At 51.1% G+C, this 17929-nt stretch overlaps 6 protein-coding genes across 6 annotated transcripts; 3 read left to right on the forward strand and 3 right to left on the reverse strand.

The window, feature by feature from the left end:
- Window positions 1–592: 592 nt before the first annotated feature.
- Window positions 593–2532, reverse strand: arp6 (actin family protein). The gene is made up of 4 exons (XM_026763542.1): window positions 1946–2532; window positions 1163–1871; window positions 1042–1104; window positions 593–964 (listed from the first exon to the last, which is right to left on the reverse strand). Exons 1-4 carry the CDS (start codon window positions 2439–2441, stop codon window positions 826–828), a joined length of 1407 nt encoding a protein of 468 aa, XP_026620709.1. The 5' UTR covers window positions 2442–2532; the 3' UTR covers window positions 593–825.
- Window positions 2533–3320: 788 nt separating this feature from the next.
- BDQ94DRAFT_153345 (uncharacterized protein) lies at window positions 3321–4672 on the forward strand. Its single transcript, XM_026768131.1, has one exon. It carries the CDS (start codon window positions 3431–3433, stop codon window positions 4535–4537), a length of 1107 nt encoding a protein of 368 aa, XP_026620710.1. The 5' UTR covers window positions 3321–3430; the 3' UTR covers window positions 4538–4672.
- On the reverse strand, window positions 4665–7776 carry BDQ94DRAFT_184353 (uncharacterized protein; the record flags this gene model as incomplete). The annotated part of the gene is made up of 1 exon (XM_026774631.1): window positions 4665–7776. One exon carries the CDS (start codon window positions 7774–7776, stop codon window positions 4792–4794), a length of 2985 nt encoding a protein of 994 aa, XP_026620711.1. The 3' UTR covers window positions 4665–4791.
- A 2195-nt stretch (window positions 7777–9971) lies between these two features.
- On the forward strand, window positions 9972–13622 carry BDQ94DRAFT_163387 (60S ribosomal eL13 domain-containing protein; the record flags this gene model as incomplete). Its single annotated transcript, XM_026769728.1, has 5 exons — window positions 9972–11378; window positions 12560–12593; window positions 12699–12745; window positions 12887–13045; window positions 13188–13622. 5 exons carry the CDS (start codon window positions 9972–9974, stop codon window positions 13620–13622), a joined length of 2082 nt encoding a protein of 693 aa, XP_026620712.1.
- Window positions 13623–14381: 759 nt separating this feature from the next.
- BDQ94DRAFT_184357 (uncharacterized protein) lies at window positions 14382–16538 on the reverse strand. Its single transcript, XM_026774632.1, has 2 exons — window positions 15541–16538; window positions 14382–15487 (listed from the first exon to the last, which is right to left on the reverse strand). Exons 1-2 carry the CDS (start codon window positions 16425–16427, stop codon window positions 14521–14523), a joined length of 1854 nt encoding a protein of 617 aa, XP_026620713.1. The 5' UTR covers window positions 16428–16538; the 3' UTR covers window positions 14382–14520.
- Window positions 16539–16702: 164 nt separating this feature from the next.
- On the forward strand, window positions 16703–17843 carry BDQ94DRAFT_153356 (oxidoreductase-like domain-containing protein). The gene has a single exon (XM_026768132.1). It carries the CDS (start codon window positions 16721–16723, stop codon window positions 17489–17491), a length of 771 nt encoding a protein of 256 aa, XP_026620714.1. The 5' UTR covers window positions 16703–16720; the 3' UTR covers window positions 17492–17843.
- The last annotated feature ends 86 nt before the right edge of the window (window positions 17844–17929 follow it).

A 17929-nucleotide genomic window follows, 5' to 3' on the forward strand; every position in this document is an offset into this window, starting at 1 on the left:
GGCAGTCGAATGCCACATGTCCACCGCCCATTATTTGCTAGAGATAGCTCTCAGACAACGCTTCCTGCTCGAGGCTTTGACATCATTCGCCCGTGTGCAGCTGTAGGGTGACCTTGAAGGGCGGGGCACCACCTGGTCCATGCTAGTTTCGCCAACCAACCGCGAGAGTACGGAAGGGATAGATGAGGACTATTGGCGACCGGGATTCGGGAGAGACGAGAAAAAGTAAGTAAACTGGCGCATGGAGCGCGACCATGCGGTTGACCGTCGGTTGAGGTTGTCGACGTGTTCGACTGCGGGGCGAGCAGGAAAGAAGATCAGGTAGCAAAGCAAAGCCCATCCCAGCCTCACCGCAACAACAAACTCTCTATTTCCCCAATCCCCTCCATGACTCACAAGCATTCACTCGCTCGCTCACTCACCCTCCTTCCGATCGTCACTAAGCTAAACAAGCCACTGCCCAACAGCAGTCCGAAGGCTGGTCGTCGGTTCATGGATTGGACTCTTGCGTGGTCGAGCAGTGCATGAAAACTACTACTAGCGCTTGCTTCTACCTCTCATCAGTCCCCGAGCAATGATAAACATCATCGCCCATCCCCGATGGAAAATGACATAATGACATTGTTCTATGAATTCCACTGGCTTGGGATGGGCCAACATCTTCAAGGGTATCACAGAGAATCGCTAAAAGTATGAAGACAAAACGAACAGCATCCCCCCAGGATCAAGCCAAACAGGAAAGCAAGCAACTTTGATCAATCCCCCCGTAACACTCCAATCAATGCAAAATCCTGAACTCCACAGACAGCCATTGCCCGCTGAACTTTATATAGCACCAGTAAACTTCCGACTTGCCCAAGAAGAGCCGTGCTCTTGGTACTCTTGCCGGGTGACGGCGACTTTCCGGAGTTCGTCTTTATTAGTAGCAAATCGGGACGCTCCCAACCAGGCGGAGCGAATCGGACTGTGTACAGAAAAATTGCGATCATCAGCTCGTGGTTCGAAGAGACGGTAGTCAGTAAGTAGGGCAGCAGCTCTTACTCTTGCGGGCATTTCACCCGGACAGCGCATTCCGCGGAAGCCAGTTGGCGCAATTCCGACTCCCTGCCACCCAGTTAGCAACAAGATGCCAATCCACCAAACATATGAATCCCACACTTACAGTCTGTCCACAAATCCTGGGAGCAGCGCATTGCCACCGACGACCAAAACGTTGGCCAGAAACGCGGGATGCAGTCCGGTAGGCAAGACAGAAAGACTTTGCATGATAATATCCGGAATGCCGGCCTGCTTCATGCCAATGTCGCTGGGAGTGAACAAGATCTCCGGAACAGCGAAGCGCTCGTTGCCCAAGACCAGAGCGTCTTCCGATAGTGCTTCCGCGCTGGCCCCCGACAAGCCTCCTTTCCTCTTCTTGGCGTTCAAGAGAGCATCATGCGGTCGCATGAAGCCCTTCTTGCCTGCATTGGGGTCAGGGAGGACATAGTCCACCATCACCCCCTCGCTGGCGTCTGGCAGGCCGCGTTTCCGGTTGCCCTTCCACGTCTGTTCCATGTCGCCGACGAAGTTGTTGCTAACAAAGCAAACGGCTTCCTTAACCTCGTTCATGATATAAGTTTCGTCCACCATGTTGTACTGCCGCACTGAAACCATCTCCTTCAGGTAGTTCGTAAGATGCTTACCACCAAGGTCGAGTCTGCGAATGGCACGTTGAAGCGGCTGTCCTTTGTAGATTGGTGTCACGGTGGTGTGAGAGTAACCCGAGTCAACCACCAATAAGCATTCCTTTGGAGACACCGTCGTGTTTGCCTCCTGCACAATAGGATCCCCAAACAGCGACTGGACATCATTCCAAGCATTCATCGATGGCCCTAGATGCAATACGCGTCTTCATTAGCAATCACCCTCTCCAAACAAACAGCTGACGACCACCTAGCATCCTTACCAACGCATCTGAGATACCCTCCAAACCCCCACTCCTCCATGACAATCTCATCCGCATTCTTCTGCAGCGCCGGCAATGCATTCGGCGCCTCCGTCAACAACAACGTCGTGTCCTCGGGATCCGTAATCCGCAGATCCTTACTGCGCACGGTTTTTTCATCGAAAAACGAGTGCTCCCAAATTTCCTTCTGGGCCTCCCAGTTCACAATGTAGCCCTTCTCAACAGGACGACGAAACATCATCTCATTCCAGTCCGTCACATGCGTGTTCAGCTGAGAGCCGACGTAGATCTTGTTGCCACGGGTCTTGACGATCGCATTGGGAATTTCGGAGCAAGCTGAAAGCGCTTTCGATTGGTCGTCTGGAGGTGCAGAGTCCGGCGCATAGCCGGCTTTCAGGGTATAAGCGCCATTATCGATGACGAATGTCTTGTCGGGGAGAGATTGGACCTTGGCGACGGAGGCCCTGCCGGAAGGGCGAGGTTTGGTGGTGCCCATGTTTGGAAAAAGGGGTTAGGTCATTAGAGTTGATGCAGAGGGTTTTTCGGTGGGACACATGGACAGATTCGATTAGGGAGAAAGAACGCGCGAAGATGACTGGCGAGGGGGTTGGCTGAAGATGGAGAAGTAAAGACTAAATCCAAGAAAGGCCGCGACGGAGCTTTCGGTCGGCGATCGGAGATGCCAAGCTGTCGAGCTCCCAAATCGGTAAATGAGGGCTCAGGCTTAGGGCATGGATCTTGGGTCTTTCAGGGAGTGCAAGATTTATTGATACATCTATTAAGGAAGGCCTTGGTATTGCATTGGTGAGCTCTAATTCCTGTGTATACTTCACTGGTAAGTGTCTTGCTTTCACTGTAGTGGTTGCTCGGAATATGTTCATGGTTCATACTCGATTGAGCCAAAAGGTATCTCTCATGCTTTAGTATCGACACAACTTCAGGCAATAGAAGATGGGAGGAGAGACAAATAAAAATCGATGCCACTTGAATGGAACTATAATATGAAGCTATTTAGTTTTGGGTCATTTACTATATCGTGAAGTATTGTTCCATGAAGATCATGATTGCAGGTGTTTTCGTAGTAGTAGTAGTAGTAGTATTTACTAGTAGTTACGAGTATATATTTCAGCCTTAGATTACGTACCAAAATTGCAGACGGCTAAGTGTGAATACTTAGTACTAAGAATCCACCTATGCAACCATCTTAATACTGCTACTAGTATAACGCTCAAATTCAAAACTGCCAGCAAGCATAATTGCAGTTGTATCTCAAACTAGAGAAGTCAATCCAACGACTAACAAGGTACATCCGCGGGCAAATCAACCAGCCGCAGGTGACCCCGCAGAACCCTAATCAGAAGGAAAGTTGAAGGCGCCCCGCAGCAACAACAATTTTCTCCGCTCGTCCAGTCCATCCGCATCGCTTTCCTTTCAAGAAAGTTAGTCAACAAACCGCCCTAACCCGAACAGCGCAATCACCTCAAAATGTCCGAGAAACTTCAGTCCACCCTGACGACCAGCTTGACGCTCCTGGAACAATTCCAGGGTGCCATTGCTTCCCCATCCAGCGATATTTCCTCCTCCACCGATCTTTCCGGAAAAGATGCGTTACCCCTCCTCTCCGCCGCGTCGACAACCCTGAAATCGCAAGTCACCAAGCTCTCGCTCCTCACGATTACTTCCCCCTTTACCCCTTCTGCTGTCACAAGTGTCATTAACGCCTTGAATGAGTCCGTGCTGCCCTCTCTGGTCGCCGCAGCACTCCTCGTCACCCCGGCCCATCACACGAAGGCGTTCCAATCCGAAGTGCATGTTCTGACCCAAACAGCACTAAAGGAAACGACAGCACTACTCCAGGAGGTCCAGACGGTTGCGAAAAAGGCGGAAGATGCTCAGAAGAAAGAAGCCGGCTTGTCGCAGTCGGAGAAGGACGTGGTCACGGTGGCGGCTGGACGCTTGTGGGACTCCTGCGACGTCCTGATTGATATTGCAGCGAAGGGTGTGGTTGGGTTTGTGGTCCGACGTGTGGAAGAATGGAGAGATCTTGTACGGGATGCAGTCCAGGAGATTGAGGAATGGGACCCCAATGAGGAGGGCGATGATTTCTTCGATGACCTTCTGAGCGATGACGGGAAGGGCAAGGCCGATGAGGATGACGAGGAGGATGAAGACGATGATGATGATGAAGATACGGCTGCTCTTCAAGAGCAGAAAAAGTCGGCCCTCCGGATCCTGAAACCAGTCTCGCAGATATACCCCACCATCTCGGCGAACCGACTAAAGAAAACTTCTGATTCGCCATCACTCGTCGGCAAGCTGGAATCCTTGATGAAATACCTGCAGCAGATCCCTGGCCATGTTGACGAGGTAGCCGGCGCGTTGTACGAGGCGAATACGGAGAAATCCCTCCAATACATGCGCATGACAAAGGACTGCGCCGTCAAGGCTGTCAATCTTGCTAGTCTTCCCTTGGATGTGACTGATTCTGCCGATGCGCCTCAGGAGAAGGAGGACAAGTTCACCACTTGGGCCAGGACTTGGCTGAAGGTCATGGACCAAGTTAGCAAGTCTGTTATTGATGCGACACAGTGAATAGGCGTTCGCAACACCTTTCATACTAAGTTTTCGGGATATGTCTCGAGTTACATGTCCATGTAGCAGTAGTGAGATTTTCCCGGCAGAGTACATAGTCACAGTTAGGATGCGAGATATATGATACCAATGCTTTGCATGTATGTGCGCTTTAGATGGTACAATATACATAGGTTAAGAAGCCGAAATCAAGTGTCCTCCCGGGCAGGTTGCCTCGATCTTAGTCGTACCTTTCCCCACATTACACGGCAAATTTACTCGTCATTTGACTCGTCGCCCGTTTCCCACTCACGAAGTTCTTCTTCAGGGATACGATCTTTGAGCCATTCGAGGACCGCATCGGTCCCCTTGGCTACCACCTGCCAGCGGGGAACCCGAAAACTATTCCCTGCTACTTCGAAGCGTCGCAGGGGTGAGCCGTTGCCCCAATTCTTGCTAGAACCTTCGGTCCTCAAAAGGCCGAGCTTCGGTGGCAGAACGCCAATATCGTTGTTCCCTACGTCTAGAACCTGTAGACCTTGCACAGCTTCAAATTCGAGATTGCTGATTCGGTTATCAGAAGCCAATAATGTTGTCAGGTTCGGGTAGCTCCGGCGCACGGCCGGAAGGGATCCGGAGAGACGGTTGGATGAAACATCAAGGTAGGTGAGGCCTGGCGCAGTAAGATTACTTAGTAGCGGCTCAAGTGTAGTCAAGCCGGCAGCGGTAATGGTGAGATTCTGAAGACTGGGGAGGGTAACGGGTCCTGAGAAGAGAGATCCGCTATTTAGCGGGTTATTTGAAAGATCCAGATCAGCTAGGTTAGATGCGAGCATGCTGAGAGCCGGAACAGGAAAGCATTCTAGCTCGTTGTGTTGTAATTGGAGGCATCGGACTTCGTGGAAATCGATGCGTTCCAACTCCTGTACTTCTACCTCCCGCAGATCGGTGTAGGACCTGTCGAGGACACCACCAGACTTGATTTGCCAGGAGGCCGTCTGGACCGGTGTTTCTGGCGCCAACGTAAACTGAGTCGCAACAGAGCCTTCATCGTCTGTATCTTGCGGTTCCGGTTCGTATCGGTGACGCAAATCGCGCTTCAGGTCCTCCGTGTTCATGCTCAGAAACTTGCGTTCCCGCAGGGGATTATTGGCTATGCGGAAGTTGACGAGACTCTCCATTAGGCCAATCTTCTCGTCCAGCTTGGAAATATCGTTACCAGTGAAGTCAACATTCCTGATATTCTTCAGGCCAGTTAATCCGTGAGGAAGATCTGATAAACTGTTGTCTTCCGCTAACAGGGTCAAGAGAGCTTGCCACGATGAAACATCGGGTAGAGATTGAATGCGGTTCATATTGATTGCTAGACTCTGCAGATTGGGAAGTTCGAGGCCTTCGTTCTCCGAGAGCCTCACCAAGGCGTTGCTAGCTACGTCCAAGATCTGTAGTGTCTCGAACTTTTGCACAGAAGCTGGCAAAAGAGTTCCCTTCAACTTGTTCCTCGGTGCGTGGAGCTCCTTAAGCGGGAGCATGTACAATTCCTCGAATGCTAATGCGCTTAATTGGTTATTGCCCACGTTTAAGACTCGGAGGGAGGCCAGTTTTGCAAGCTCTCTGGGAAGCTCTGTCAAGGAGTTCTCGTGCAAGTCCAGTACTTCCAGGTTGCTGAGGCGTCCGATATCCGGGGTAAGGCCTCCTTGAAGCTTGTTCTTAGCGAGTCTCAGATCCCTGAGAGTTTCTAGTTCCATAACAACATTTATGTCGTCCATATTGAGGTTGTTGTTTGATAGATTCAGAGTGTGCAGCCGCTCCAGCCTTCTGAGGCCTACTGGTAGCGATTGTAAGATATTGCCATGAAGATCTAGAAGCTCAAGCCCGCCAAATTGATTTCCTCTTTCGTCAACCTCTGGGTCTAGCTCGTGTGCATCGATATCGGGGAAAGCGTCATCGGGGAGCTCCGTGAACTCGTTATCCGCAGCGATAAGTTTAACAAGATCCACACTCTCATACCAATCGGTGGTGGAGTTGGAATCGAAATCGTACATCGTCATGACTTCTTTGGGCAGTTCTTTAAGAGACATAGCCGCGATATTCAAGTGACCAGAAGTTCGACCTGCATCAATGCGCTTCCGCAGAAGTCCATGGTTTGGATCCTTAGGACCTTGGTTGAATGGATCGTCCGTATCGAAATTGAATCCACCGGCAGCAGTTGTTGACTCCGTGGTTTTCTGAGCCTCAGCCTTCCGCGCGGCCTTCGCCTTCGCGATACTTTCCCTCAAAGCGCTAGACGATTTCGAGACCTTTCGAGTTTCCATCTCAGTCTGCTGTTCCGGAGTAAGATCTGATGAAGTGGATTTTGCCGATGGCGACCGTGAACCCATCAAGGATGGCTTCTGGCCCGAGAGACCCTGCTGGACCTTCCGGGTTTTCCTCACTTCGAGGCGTTGCTGCGGAGCATCTACAGTCGGTTCTGTGGGCCTTGTAGACACCCTGGTAGGTGCATGACGAGGATTGGATGACGATGTCACGTCATTTTTCCGGGCGAAGGGTGTGATCCTAGTAGAGGGCGGTTTCAATTTCGATGGACTATCTGTATTTGGAATGGAGCTTTGATCGGATGTTGCACTGTTCGCAGAAAACGATGGACCACTCCTCGATGGAAGGCGCATGGACGAAGGCGGGCGAGAAAGATAGTCGCTTCCACTGGGTTGACGAGAAGATGATCTTGACGGCGACCTTGAATAGCTTGTCATTGCAGACGGCGGACGAGACGGCGAGCGCATGGGACTAGTTGCGCCGAAGAAACTACTAGATTGTCTGCTCTGAGGTCTAGGCGAAGGGGGGATCTGGGAAAGAGTCTCAATTGTTCGCTCAGAGAGCGATGGTCGTGTGCGACCTCGAAACTCTGCATCATGGGCTGGTACATTGTCGGCCTCCAGATATAGGGATTTGTTGTTCAGTGCCCCTTCGGGTTCTGTTATCCCCGTATCGCTTGTCTTTGTCTGAGAAGTCTCTCTTTCTTGACGCTGGGTACCTAAGGACTTCTTCGGCACCGTATACTTCGGTAAGGGCTTTTTGAACACCGGCTCTTGAGAAGGTCTGCTCAACCGGCTGGCGTGGAGACCCGGGTCGGTTTGTAGCTTCTCGCGTGAGGGGGAGGGACGCAGGGGTTTACTGGCGGCAGACGTCGGTAGAGGTAATCTGGAGGCCAAGCGAGGAATACCACTCGGTCGGCTGGGGGTCTTCTGTGGGTTATCCATCTTTCCGTCGGTTGTAAATGGAGGTTAAGCACTTGTGGACGAAAGTGCCAGGTATGGGTGGTAATGCGGATCGGATGGAGAGAGATTTATAGTTGGTGGAATTCGGTCACAGGCAGTGAGACATGATGATTGTAAATAGCGGCGGGACGCAAGAGTAACAAGACCGGAACGGTGCGAGGCGCGAACGCAATAGCGATGGTTCTTGCTGGTGCGCTGCTCTCAGGGATTCGAGGTGGGAATGGATTATTGTTTACAACTTCCCACGAGGGGGAATCGCCGCATGTGCTGCTGCCTGAGGCCGCCACATACCTGATCCGCTCCCCACATCGGCGTGATCGTCCCGATGGAACTGGAGGAGACCCAGGAGGGGGTTTTATGCTTGGTTCCTTCAGCTTGAAGAAAAGCTTGCATGTACTAGTCGTGTACCGAACAATAGCGGTTCTATGGTGCAGCTTGTATGGGCTACAAGTGAGTACGATGCCTTCCGATGTGACAAGTCGCTGATATTATCATCCATGAGGACAGTCTCCATAAATAGATAGTGGGACACTGCTTCTTCAGCCTGTCGCTAAACGAACCTGTCACTAGCAAGAAACCAGCAGTATGTCATGGTCAATCTTGGAGCCTTACCTTAGTACACGGTAGTACTAGTGGCTCCGCGTCCCATACGCTATGGTTGCGAATAAACCTCTGTTTAGACCTTCACCTAGTACCAAAAGTCTGGGTCTCCCATGTAGAATGTAGATAGTGGCATTCTCAATCTGTACTACGTTTCCTCGTGGCAGCGTTGGCATTTACCTCAAACCCACACTTATTAGAGGCATACTTCATAAAAGTAACTCACGTGGAATGTCTGGTGTCTGCAAGTCTAGACCCTACTGTTCCAATGGCTTCGTATTAATCTTATGGATGAACCAAATCTCCGGCCCAATTTACCTCGTCAACAGAGATAGTCATACTGACATATTCTGGCGTCGTCTCCCGATCTCTCAGGCATACAACTTCAATAGTGACACTCTCCCGGCTTCTGCCCATCCTTTCCCGATTCGAACCCTCAAAAATTAAGCCCTAATACTTATATGTCGAGCCTGGCTACTCTAGTAGATAAGATGGTCGTTTCTGAAATCATGCCGTTCCACTATAAACCAAGAGAGCTAGAAAACGCAAAGACTGAATACGTAGCGTACAATTTACAGCCCCATGTTAATGTTCTCTGCTGAGTACACGGTATATGAGATGGGAGGAATGTGATGGTACACACTTGGTAAAACTATCGACAAAGTATGTTCGCCGCGGCCAATGAAACGTAAACCATTAACCTACCGAAAGGAGATCTATCTTGATACAGATTCAGGATCAAGATGAATCCTACGATCGGTTGCCCGAGTGACGATAGCTCTGGCCCATGGGGTTCGGCTTGTGTTTACCTTTTGCTGAGCGTCGCGGATCTGGACGCTAGCTGGATCAGGCATGGTGAAGGACTAGCGCGCGGCTGGACTCACGTGGGAGCGGGTGGTTGGTCGTGGTTGGTCGAGGCTGAGCATCGCAAGCGACTTCCCAGCCTCCCCGAAATGCGCATCGCCCGCAACAAACATCCTTAAGGCATCAAACCGTCCCTCCGCCGGCGCGCTCCTTACTTCCTTCATCTTGTTCACCTATCTCTATCATCTGCAATACCCCTCTCCAATTCCCCTTGCACTCTGGAACATCTTCCATCAGCCTTCTATCGCTTCCCTATCTTACGTCTTCCGCTCGGGATACTTTGCTACCGCCTCCTTATCGCCTACTAAGTGCCTTGCTTCGGTCCAACCAACGTGCCTCAACGGCCCTATCAGTGATAAGCGCACCGACCCAGCTATCCATCATAGAGCAACTCGAGAACATCTGAGCTGTGGCATTCGATGCTCAATTGCATCGTGATCTTGCTCGTTCTAGCACATCTCTACCCATTTCCGCTCCTTTCCTCAGGGGCTCTACGCAGCAGCAATCGGGCTCAAACACTCAACTTCATCCTGGCGAGCTCATCAAACTAGCCGTACTTTTGATCGATCGTGTTTCGGATCTGGTATGCGTCTGACCGCCCCACGACAACTGTTCAATACAACGCATTGATGCAGCCAATGCTGACCTATTACTAGTTAAACTTTTCCTATCGACGGGTATCACCTGCCTGTTTCTACATATTGTTATCTGTCATGTCGCAAGATCCTGATTCTCAACTCTCGCAAGGCCCCCTTGCCCCTCCTGCAGAGATCACCGGCCCCGCAACGCCCATGCAACGTGCAAGTCTGTCTGCATCACCAGACCTGAGTGTAGGTGCTGGAATCCCGGTATCACATTCTGACCAGAGTAAATCTGTATCACCCTCGCTACCTTCATCTGATATGACGCCGCCGCCATCATCACAAATTCCCGGGGCCCCGCGCCAACGGTCAAGATCTACTTCAAGCTCCTTGCTAGCTTCTCCTCCCGATATCCAAAAGACCCTCTGTGTTGCCTATGGCGCCTCAGAAAACCTCCCCACTGCCGATGATATTGATACCGCCGATGAGTCAAAGCTCCGGGCTATGGCTAAAGACCTGTTGAGTGTTGCCCAAGAGGCTCGCATGTCAGCTCTGCACTTCAAGCTACAGAATAGTTTGCTATCGTTCACTAGTAACGAAGCTATCAAGCGTGCCGAGGTAGAGCATCAACTTGCTAGAAGAGAGGTCGAGATCATCCAGAGCTCTGAGTATCGCAGTCGTCATTGCCAACCTGAGGTCAAAGCAGTGCAGCAGATTTCCAATGTGGAATTAGAGCTTGCCCTCAAGCGCAATCAAGAGCTTGGAAGAGTAAATGCCACACTCGATCGGCGGCTGCGTCGGGCTAAAAAGCTAATTGAGCAAGAGAAGGAGAGGTCAGACCTTCTCGAGGAGGAAAATAAATTGCTGAAAGAGCGTATCAGAGACAATCGGAAGCATTTCTCTCAAATGATTGAACATGGACCGATGTCGCCCAGCCCCCAGAGAGAAATACAAGCTTCTCATAGGCGGCCTGTACCTCACTATGTGGAGCACGATGGCCGCCAGGTGAACGGCAGCGATAGCCATGACCCGTTCGCGCAACTCCTTGCTGCCGACCGTGTTCTCAATCGAGGATCACCGAGTGTCATATCCACACCACACAGGAGCCGTACTTATAAGCAGCATAATGATGGCCAGATGCGTGGAAACCACACACTCCCCTCCGTTCCCATGACACCGTCCCGTGCTCGAATGGCCCCTGGAGGGAACCAATATAGCACACCGGGAAAGGAGTCTCATGACAGCCACCGTGATCGAGACAGCACGATATCGGCGTCCGACATCGAGGAAGCTGAGACGGAGGAAGACATCCCAGCGTCAGAGGCTGGTGCTCTTGCCAGTAACATGCTTCGTTCCCACGCTTTCAGCAACCGCCGTGAGAGCCGAGGCATAGCGAATGCACCCAAGTCCAGCACACTTCTGCAAACCAAATTGTTCGGTCAAGTGAGGAAGTCAGGTGTTGAGCGCCCATCGATTGGTCTTAAACGCAAGGCGAGTTTTGATGGTGCGACTTCGAAGAAAATGAAAGCGGAGGAAAGGGTGGGTCTCGGCATTGACACCTGGAATAATTAAGCATGACCCGTGCACAACCATGGAGCGTGTGTATCACGTATAACGGGCTTCTAGCTATCTACTAGTATCTGCTTCCTCACCGCCAGGACTCCTAGTCGCCTATCACTATTGCGGGTCAAAGCTGGTTGTGGCTGGATATGCTATGTTTGCTATACAGAGGGGATGCTGCTTGGATCTTGGGGTTGTTTCTTATGTACTACTTTCCTTCCTGGGGATCTATGACGAATCTTGATGAACTGTAAAATCCGATGGGGGCCACTGGGTGTTTTTTTTTCTAAGGGTACTACGACTTATTGACAACTGGTTCTGGGACTTACCACAGGAGTATTTCTTTCTAGGTTTTATCATTATGATGATGGCTTCGATACGAATAGTTGGCGGCTTTGGACATAATGACATACATTTGCAAGGATTGAATAATAATATATTTGTTGACTGACATATTAGAGGAGCCAAAGCGCTCTGCCATGGGTCGAGTAACAGCATATTCTGGATATCCACATACATACTAAGTAGATAGTTTGCAGAGTGACTCCCTCGTTGAACCGCCAAGTCACATGGACCTTACTCAGCGTGTAACGATGTAACGAGGGTGTACCGCACCCAGCTTACCTAGAAGTAACTCGGTACGAGGGAAGAACAATACAATACAGGCGGTCGGTCGGTCGCAAAGAGTACAAGCACAGCCTGAGTCGCAACACTCCAGCAGCCAGTAAGCCTGCCACAAGGCAATGAGAATAAAACCCCAAGAATATACACATGTAATATAAGTCTCCAGTCATTCTAGTCGAGTCTGGATGGCAGTCCCAGATCCCTAAAGCCGTTCTGCCACGGAGAAAGTCTGGGGGTGACCTTCCGAAACGGGTAAGCAGGGTAGGGCTCGCTAAGCGAGGCGATGCGGCTCTGCGCGGTTGGCCACACCAAAAAAAGTTCCACCTAATAGTGAGACGAGGAGTTTTGAGATACGACCAGCAACCACCCACGACGACGACGACAATCTCCCGGCCTTGATCCCCATCCGTCACAATGGTGCGTTATTCTATCCAATATTGCTCAAATGGCGTCGCTAGATGGTCAATTCGATGATCGGACGCTATTTTTTCACAAAAGACCCAATATGCTGACCTGGGACCTCGTGGTGGATATAGGCGATCAAGCACAACAACCAGATTCTCAACCAGCGTGAGTGAACCTGCTCGAGGAAGGATGCGATGGTGGATATTGTTTAATATATCGGGTTACAACTGGCCGGCTGGAATAATATGGGCTGATGGGTTTCGATTTCAGACTTCCACAAGGACTGGCAGCGTCGTGTGCGCGTGCACTTCGACCAGGTACGCTTTCGAAAATAAAACCTTTACCCAACCGATTCCTATCTACAACGAGCGACTCGCCTTTTGGAAAAGAATACGGGATGGGAAAATTTTTTCCTATGTGCGTGGTGGACTGACATGTGTTTTTTTCTGCTTCAATAGCCTGGCCGCAAGCACCGCCGTCGTGAGGCCCGTCTCGCTAAGGCCGCCGCTGTTGCTCCTCGTCCGGTTGACCAGCTGCGCCCCGTTGTGCGCTGCCCTACCGTCAAGTACAACCGCCGTGTCCGTGCTGGCCGTGGTTTCACCCTTGCTGAGCTGAAGGTAAATTTCGTCCCTTGTGTGCAATTCGATGTCACCAGAAACAAGAAAGGGTGATGGCGATTGGAAAAAAAAGCCCTGGCGACTGGGCAGGATGCAAATAAACGGACGGAGGCTTACACGATTATTTTTTTTCGCACTATAGGAAGCTGGTATCCCCAAGAAGCTCGCTCGCACCGTCGGTATCGCCGTTGACCACCGCCGTGTCAACTACTCCAAGGAATCGCTCGTCGCCAATGTTGCTCGCCTCCAGGACTACAAGGCCCGCCTGATCCTCTTCCCCCGCAAGAGCGGTCAGTTCAAGAAGCTTGACTCTTCCGCTGAGGAGGTCAACGCTGCCAAGGCTGCTTTCGCCGAGGGCAAGACCGAGGGCTTCGCCACCCGTGTCGGTGGTGCCCTCCCCATCAAGAACGCCACTCTCGAGGAGGCTGTCACCGAGGTCAAGCGTGACGACCTTCCCAAGGGCGAGGAGGCTGCTTACCGCCGGCTGCGTGAGGCCCGCAGCGAGGCCCGCTACAAGGGTATCCGGGAGAAGCGTGCTAAGGCCAAGGCTGAGGAGGAGTCTGCCGCTAAGAAATAGATTTCTTGAATCACAGCTAATGATGATCGGGTCAATTTTCAAGTCGGGGATTAGTACCTTGTGTGGCATGGCGTCGCTCCTCTATTTTCCGTTTTCACCTTTGTCCTTAACATAAAAAGCTCCGAAACCCCCTCGAAATGCAAATGTCCCAAATTTTCATGTCCTGAGAAAGCTACTAGCTCTCCCCTAACGCGAATGAAGTGAAGACCCTCCACCCTATTTGTCGTCTTTTCTTTATGTTCCTTCCGGGACGATTTTGCCCATTCGATCTATCTACCGAAGGACGCGGGAACCGAGCCTCAGCCTTCGGGTTCACCTCACAATACCCACTTGAATACGGTAAACTTGAAGCACGCAGAGGCACGGAGCAAGCTAGTGTACAAACGCGATGATATACGGAGTATAATTATGTGATCCCGTCGATATTTTGTAGATGTTAGTCCGTAATTCTGACTTCCTTTTGGACGGTATATGCATAACTGTCATGCAGCTTAGCTTGTCTGATAAGATCTTTGCATATAATCTTACGGTTACATATTCTTGGGAGGACTTATTATCACGGCTTCTACGATCAGCCAGCTGCCATAGCTTAGATCTCGCACACTTCCTCTATAACTAAAGTCACCCAGGTACACATAGGTAATGCCATACAAAATCCATATCCAATGATTTGACCGGGCATCGGATGCCAAGTCAGGGGCGTATAAATTACATGAGAAGAAAATAAACCTGCGGGATTATATGAAACAGACAAAGACCGATGAACAAATTCGCCGATGACGCCGACGTCGACAAACCCTTATTGCTTCCCAGCCCATCCAGATCGAAGAAAACGCCATTGACATCCGTTTAGTCCAAATAAATTAACACTTGATGATATCATGAATGAAGTGAGTGTTCATTTCTTCGAGTTCGTACCGAGCAAAGCGCGCAAGACGCAGTCTGTAGCTCTTAGAATTGCGCTAGCAGGGACTCCGCTGCCGCTGCTTCCAGCTTGGTTGTTCTCGTTTGGATTTAGGATTGATTGGAACAGACGTTTGGATTCTTGGTCCACCTTGCGTCTGGAGCCGCTATCAGACTCGGATAACAGAGAAACGCTGAGTCCTGGCGCTAGTTGTGGCTCACTTGTCCACTCATCCAATGTTAATTGGCATGATACCAGGACTTTGAGTGAGCCGTTCTTGGATTCGAAGAGCATAGACGTGCGCTCGAGGTGCGGTAGAATCTGACGCAATTCCGACAAGCCGAGGGGTTGCGAGCTTGCGCTCTTTGTTTTAGTCTCATGGTTCTGTTTCGCATTACCACTGATTAGTTCAGCATGTTGTTCCTCCATGTGTAACCATAACTCAGCCCGCGATACCATAGCCTCCCAGTATCGGTTAATGCCCCAGCACAGACCTGTGACATCTAGCTTAAGCAACGGATTGGCCAGCCTGGCGTCTATCCAACGCCGCAGATCTTCTGGCGTCCTTGCATCTTCTTCGGTCATCTGTGAAGCAGATGATATGGAGACCAGGGATTGCGTTTCTGGGTTGACATCGCAGGTTACAAATACTTTATAGCGGTTGGAGGGAAAGGGTAGCGGGGCGGAAAACTGGAGAGTGTGCCTCTCCAAGACAAGGTCAGGGGTGCTAGGTATGGATTCGGAGTACGCCGTAAGCTGTAATGGCGCAAGAGCTGTTAGATATGCTTCTGTTTGCGCATGCTCTCCAAGCGCAAATGGGTTCACTGGAGGGGCCTCGGGTGGGGGTTTCGGGGGTCCCTTGGTGGAAAAGGGGAGTAATGAAGAGATAAGAGTCGATATGGAGGTTTCGCCTGAGGCCGTTGGGGTCGATTGAGGAGGGTATGATGTTGCTAACAAAGTACTGCTGTCTGGTTAGTGAAAAGTCGCTCATGGCGCAACAAGCGTGAAACTCACATCAACCCAGTCAAATCTCGCTCTTCACTGGCATCGTCTTGGGCCAGGTCCTTCGACCATGTCTCCAATTCCGAGATATCCTTCCTCAATTGCTGCAGTTCTGAAGCGAGCTTGTTCTTCAATTTTCGCTTCATCAAGATCTCCTCCGGTAAGGAAGTCCGATCCAACAAGCCGGATTCCGAGGATTCTCCTGCCTCGCCATAATCGACTTTCCTTAGTTTTGACGGGCTTTGTTCTCTACCATCTGTATTCCTTCGTCTGCCCCACTTTCCCGGTTGTGAGCTTGGGCTACTGCTTAGGAGTCCTTTTGGTCGCCCGGGAGGCCGTTCCAGGCCCAACTGGGTCGGCGTCGGTGGAAGATCCGGCTCGTCAAGGATGTCCTGGAACGACGGTTGTTGTAATCCCTCATTCGCATCTATATCGCCGGTTGCACTGTCCAGTTCCGACGCCAATTGATTTTCGGGGGTATCGGTAGGTGGTGGTACTTTTTCTGTACTCTGTTGGGATGCAGACGGAGAGCGGAACATTAGATCGGAGGCCGTGATCCTCGTTGAGACTCGCCTTGGAGGCGCAGCAAAAGCGGCCAGACCGCTAGAGCGACGGCCAGAAAGGGACGATACAGGCGACTGTTTGCTACCCTTGAGGGAGCCCAGAGGGCTGGCAGTCGAGGTCAAAGACGGTCTCAGAGCCTTGCGGTCTCGTAGACCGAGCGCTCTCGATCTGGCTTGGTTCGGTTTCTGCATACTTCTTGCCGGAGATTTATTATTATCGGTCTCCAAAAGGGTGGGATGCGATCTGGCTAAGCTCGCTCTAGTGGGAGCTTGGTAGGATGTTCGCTGAATGGTGCGCTGCTGGGGGTCATCCTGAGACGGCGCGGGGTCGTTCATTTGCGACGCGGTGAGACAATGATGGGGCGGTCGGGGTCGCTTATGTAGCGGCTGGTGAAGATGTGAAGGCAAAGCACCGGATCAGCCGTCCATGCGGAAAAACAGTTAACCTCCGCAGAGGGGATAGAGAAGCGTCCGTGGGCAGCGCATCTCCAAACATCAACAACATCCACTGCGTTGCCGGTTTGCACTGTTTGCAGACTCGGGGTTATGACATAACCGCCGCTTTCTCATCTTCTTCTGCCATCTCTTTCCGATCTTCATCTTCTTCCTGTTACGACTCCAGCTTCACCATGGACGCTCCTTGTCTGGCGATTCGCTCGTCCCTCCTCAGGCGTTGTCATGTCTGTCTTTCCGGTTCGCGCATACCCGATGCATCTCGATTGACCCGACCACGTGCCGTCACTCCATTCATTCGCCGCTCCAGCACCCGCAGATATGCCACCGTCCAAGACACACAGGCGGGTAATGTGAGTGACTCGAAATCTCGTCAAGCGCATCCACTATCAGGCTATTATTATGATATTTTGTCCACCCGCTCACCCTACCGACACCACGAAACAACCGATTCCAAGACGGAAGAGCCCAAGCCAGAGGCGCAAACACCACAGGAAAAGATGGCCATCGTCTTCGGCACTCGGTTAGCTGGTCCCGGCCGGTCCTCACGCTACGATCCCGGTTCCGCACCGGATACAACGTGGAAAACCATAAACGGGGTGGCTATCCCTCCTCGACCGGAAGAGCCCGACAATTGCTGCATGAGTGGCTGCGTCCACTGCGTATGGGACGATTTTCGAGACGAGCTGGAGGACTGGGCCTTCAGGCTTGAACAAGCCAAGGCGAAGGGTGCGACCAAAAGTAATGCCTCGGATATGCGACATACTCCACGAGCGGAAGTCAACTCAGCCAGCATGAGCATGGATGACGATGGTGGTGGCAGTGAGACCAATTGGTCGGCGCCTACTTCGGACGATGACTTGTTTGCGAGCATCCCTGTGGGGATTCGAGAGTTTATGAAGACGGAGAAGAAACTGAAGCAACGGCATCAACAGGAATCGGCGTGAATTGATGTCCAAACTATTTCTTCTTGCTTAGTGACCCTTTCTCTTCTGGAATTCGAATACCCTTGTGTGATGATTGATGTGGATTATTTGGTGTTTGGACTACGTTTGTACATAGATCATACTACTACTTTCTTAGATGTAGACTGTATATAAGTTGCACCGTCATAGCATTGCTCAGTGATTATATATGTTTGAAGTGATGGGGAAACGTGATGCTCCCAAAGCGAGTGAACATTCACACTACAGAACTATAATAACCCAATTGAGAGATTCCTATCACAATATACACCCAATCGCATCATTCTTCCAAGCAGACAACCAAAATCTCCCCCTCACAACAGTCTCAATCAATACTACCAAAAACTTACTCTAACCCTCACAAGCAAGCGGTCCCGCACTCCACCGCCCAGAATTCTGCCAGCGAATCCCGCCTTGCTA

This window comes from Aspergillus welwitschiae (genome assembly GCF_003344945.1).
Source record: "Aspergillus welwitschiae strain CBS 139.54b unplaced genomic scaffold BDQ94scaffold_54, whole genome shotgun sequence".
In the NCBI taxonomy this organism is placed as follows: domain Eukaryota; kingdom Fungi; phylum Ascomycota; class Eurotiomycetes; order Eurotiales; family Aspergillaceae; genus Aspergillus; species Aspergillus welwitschiae.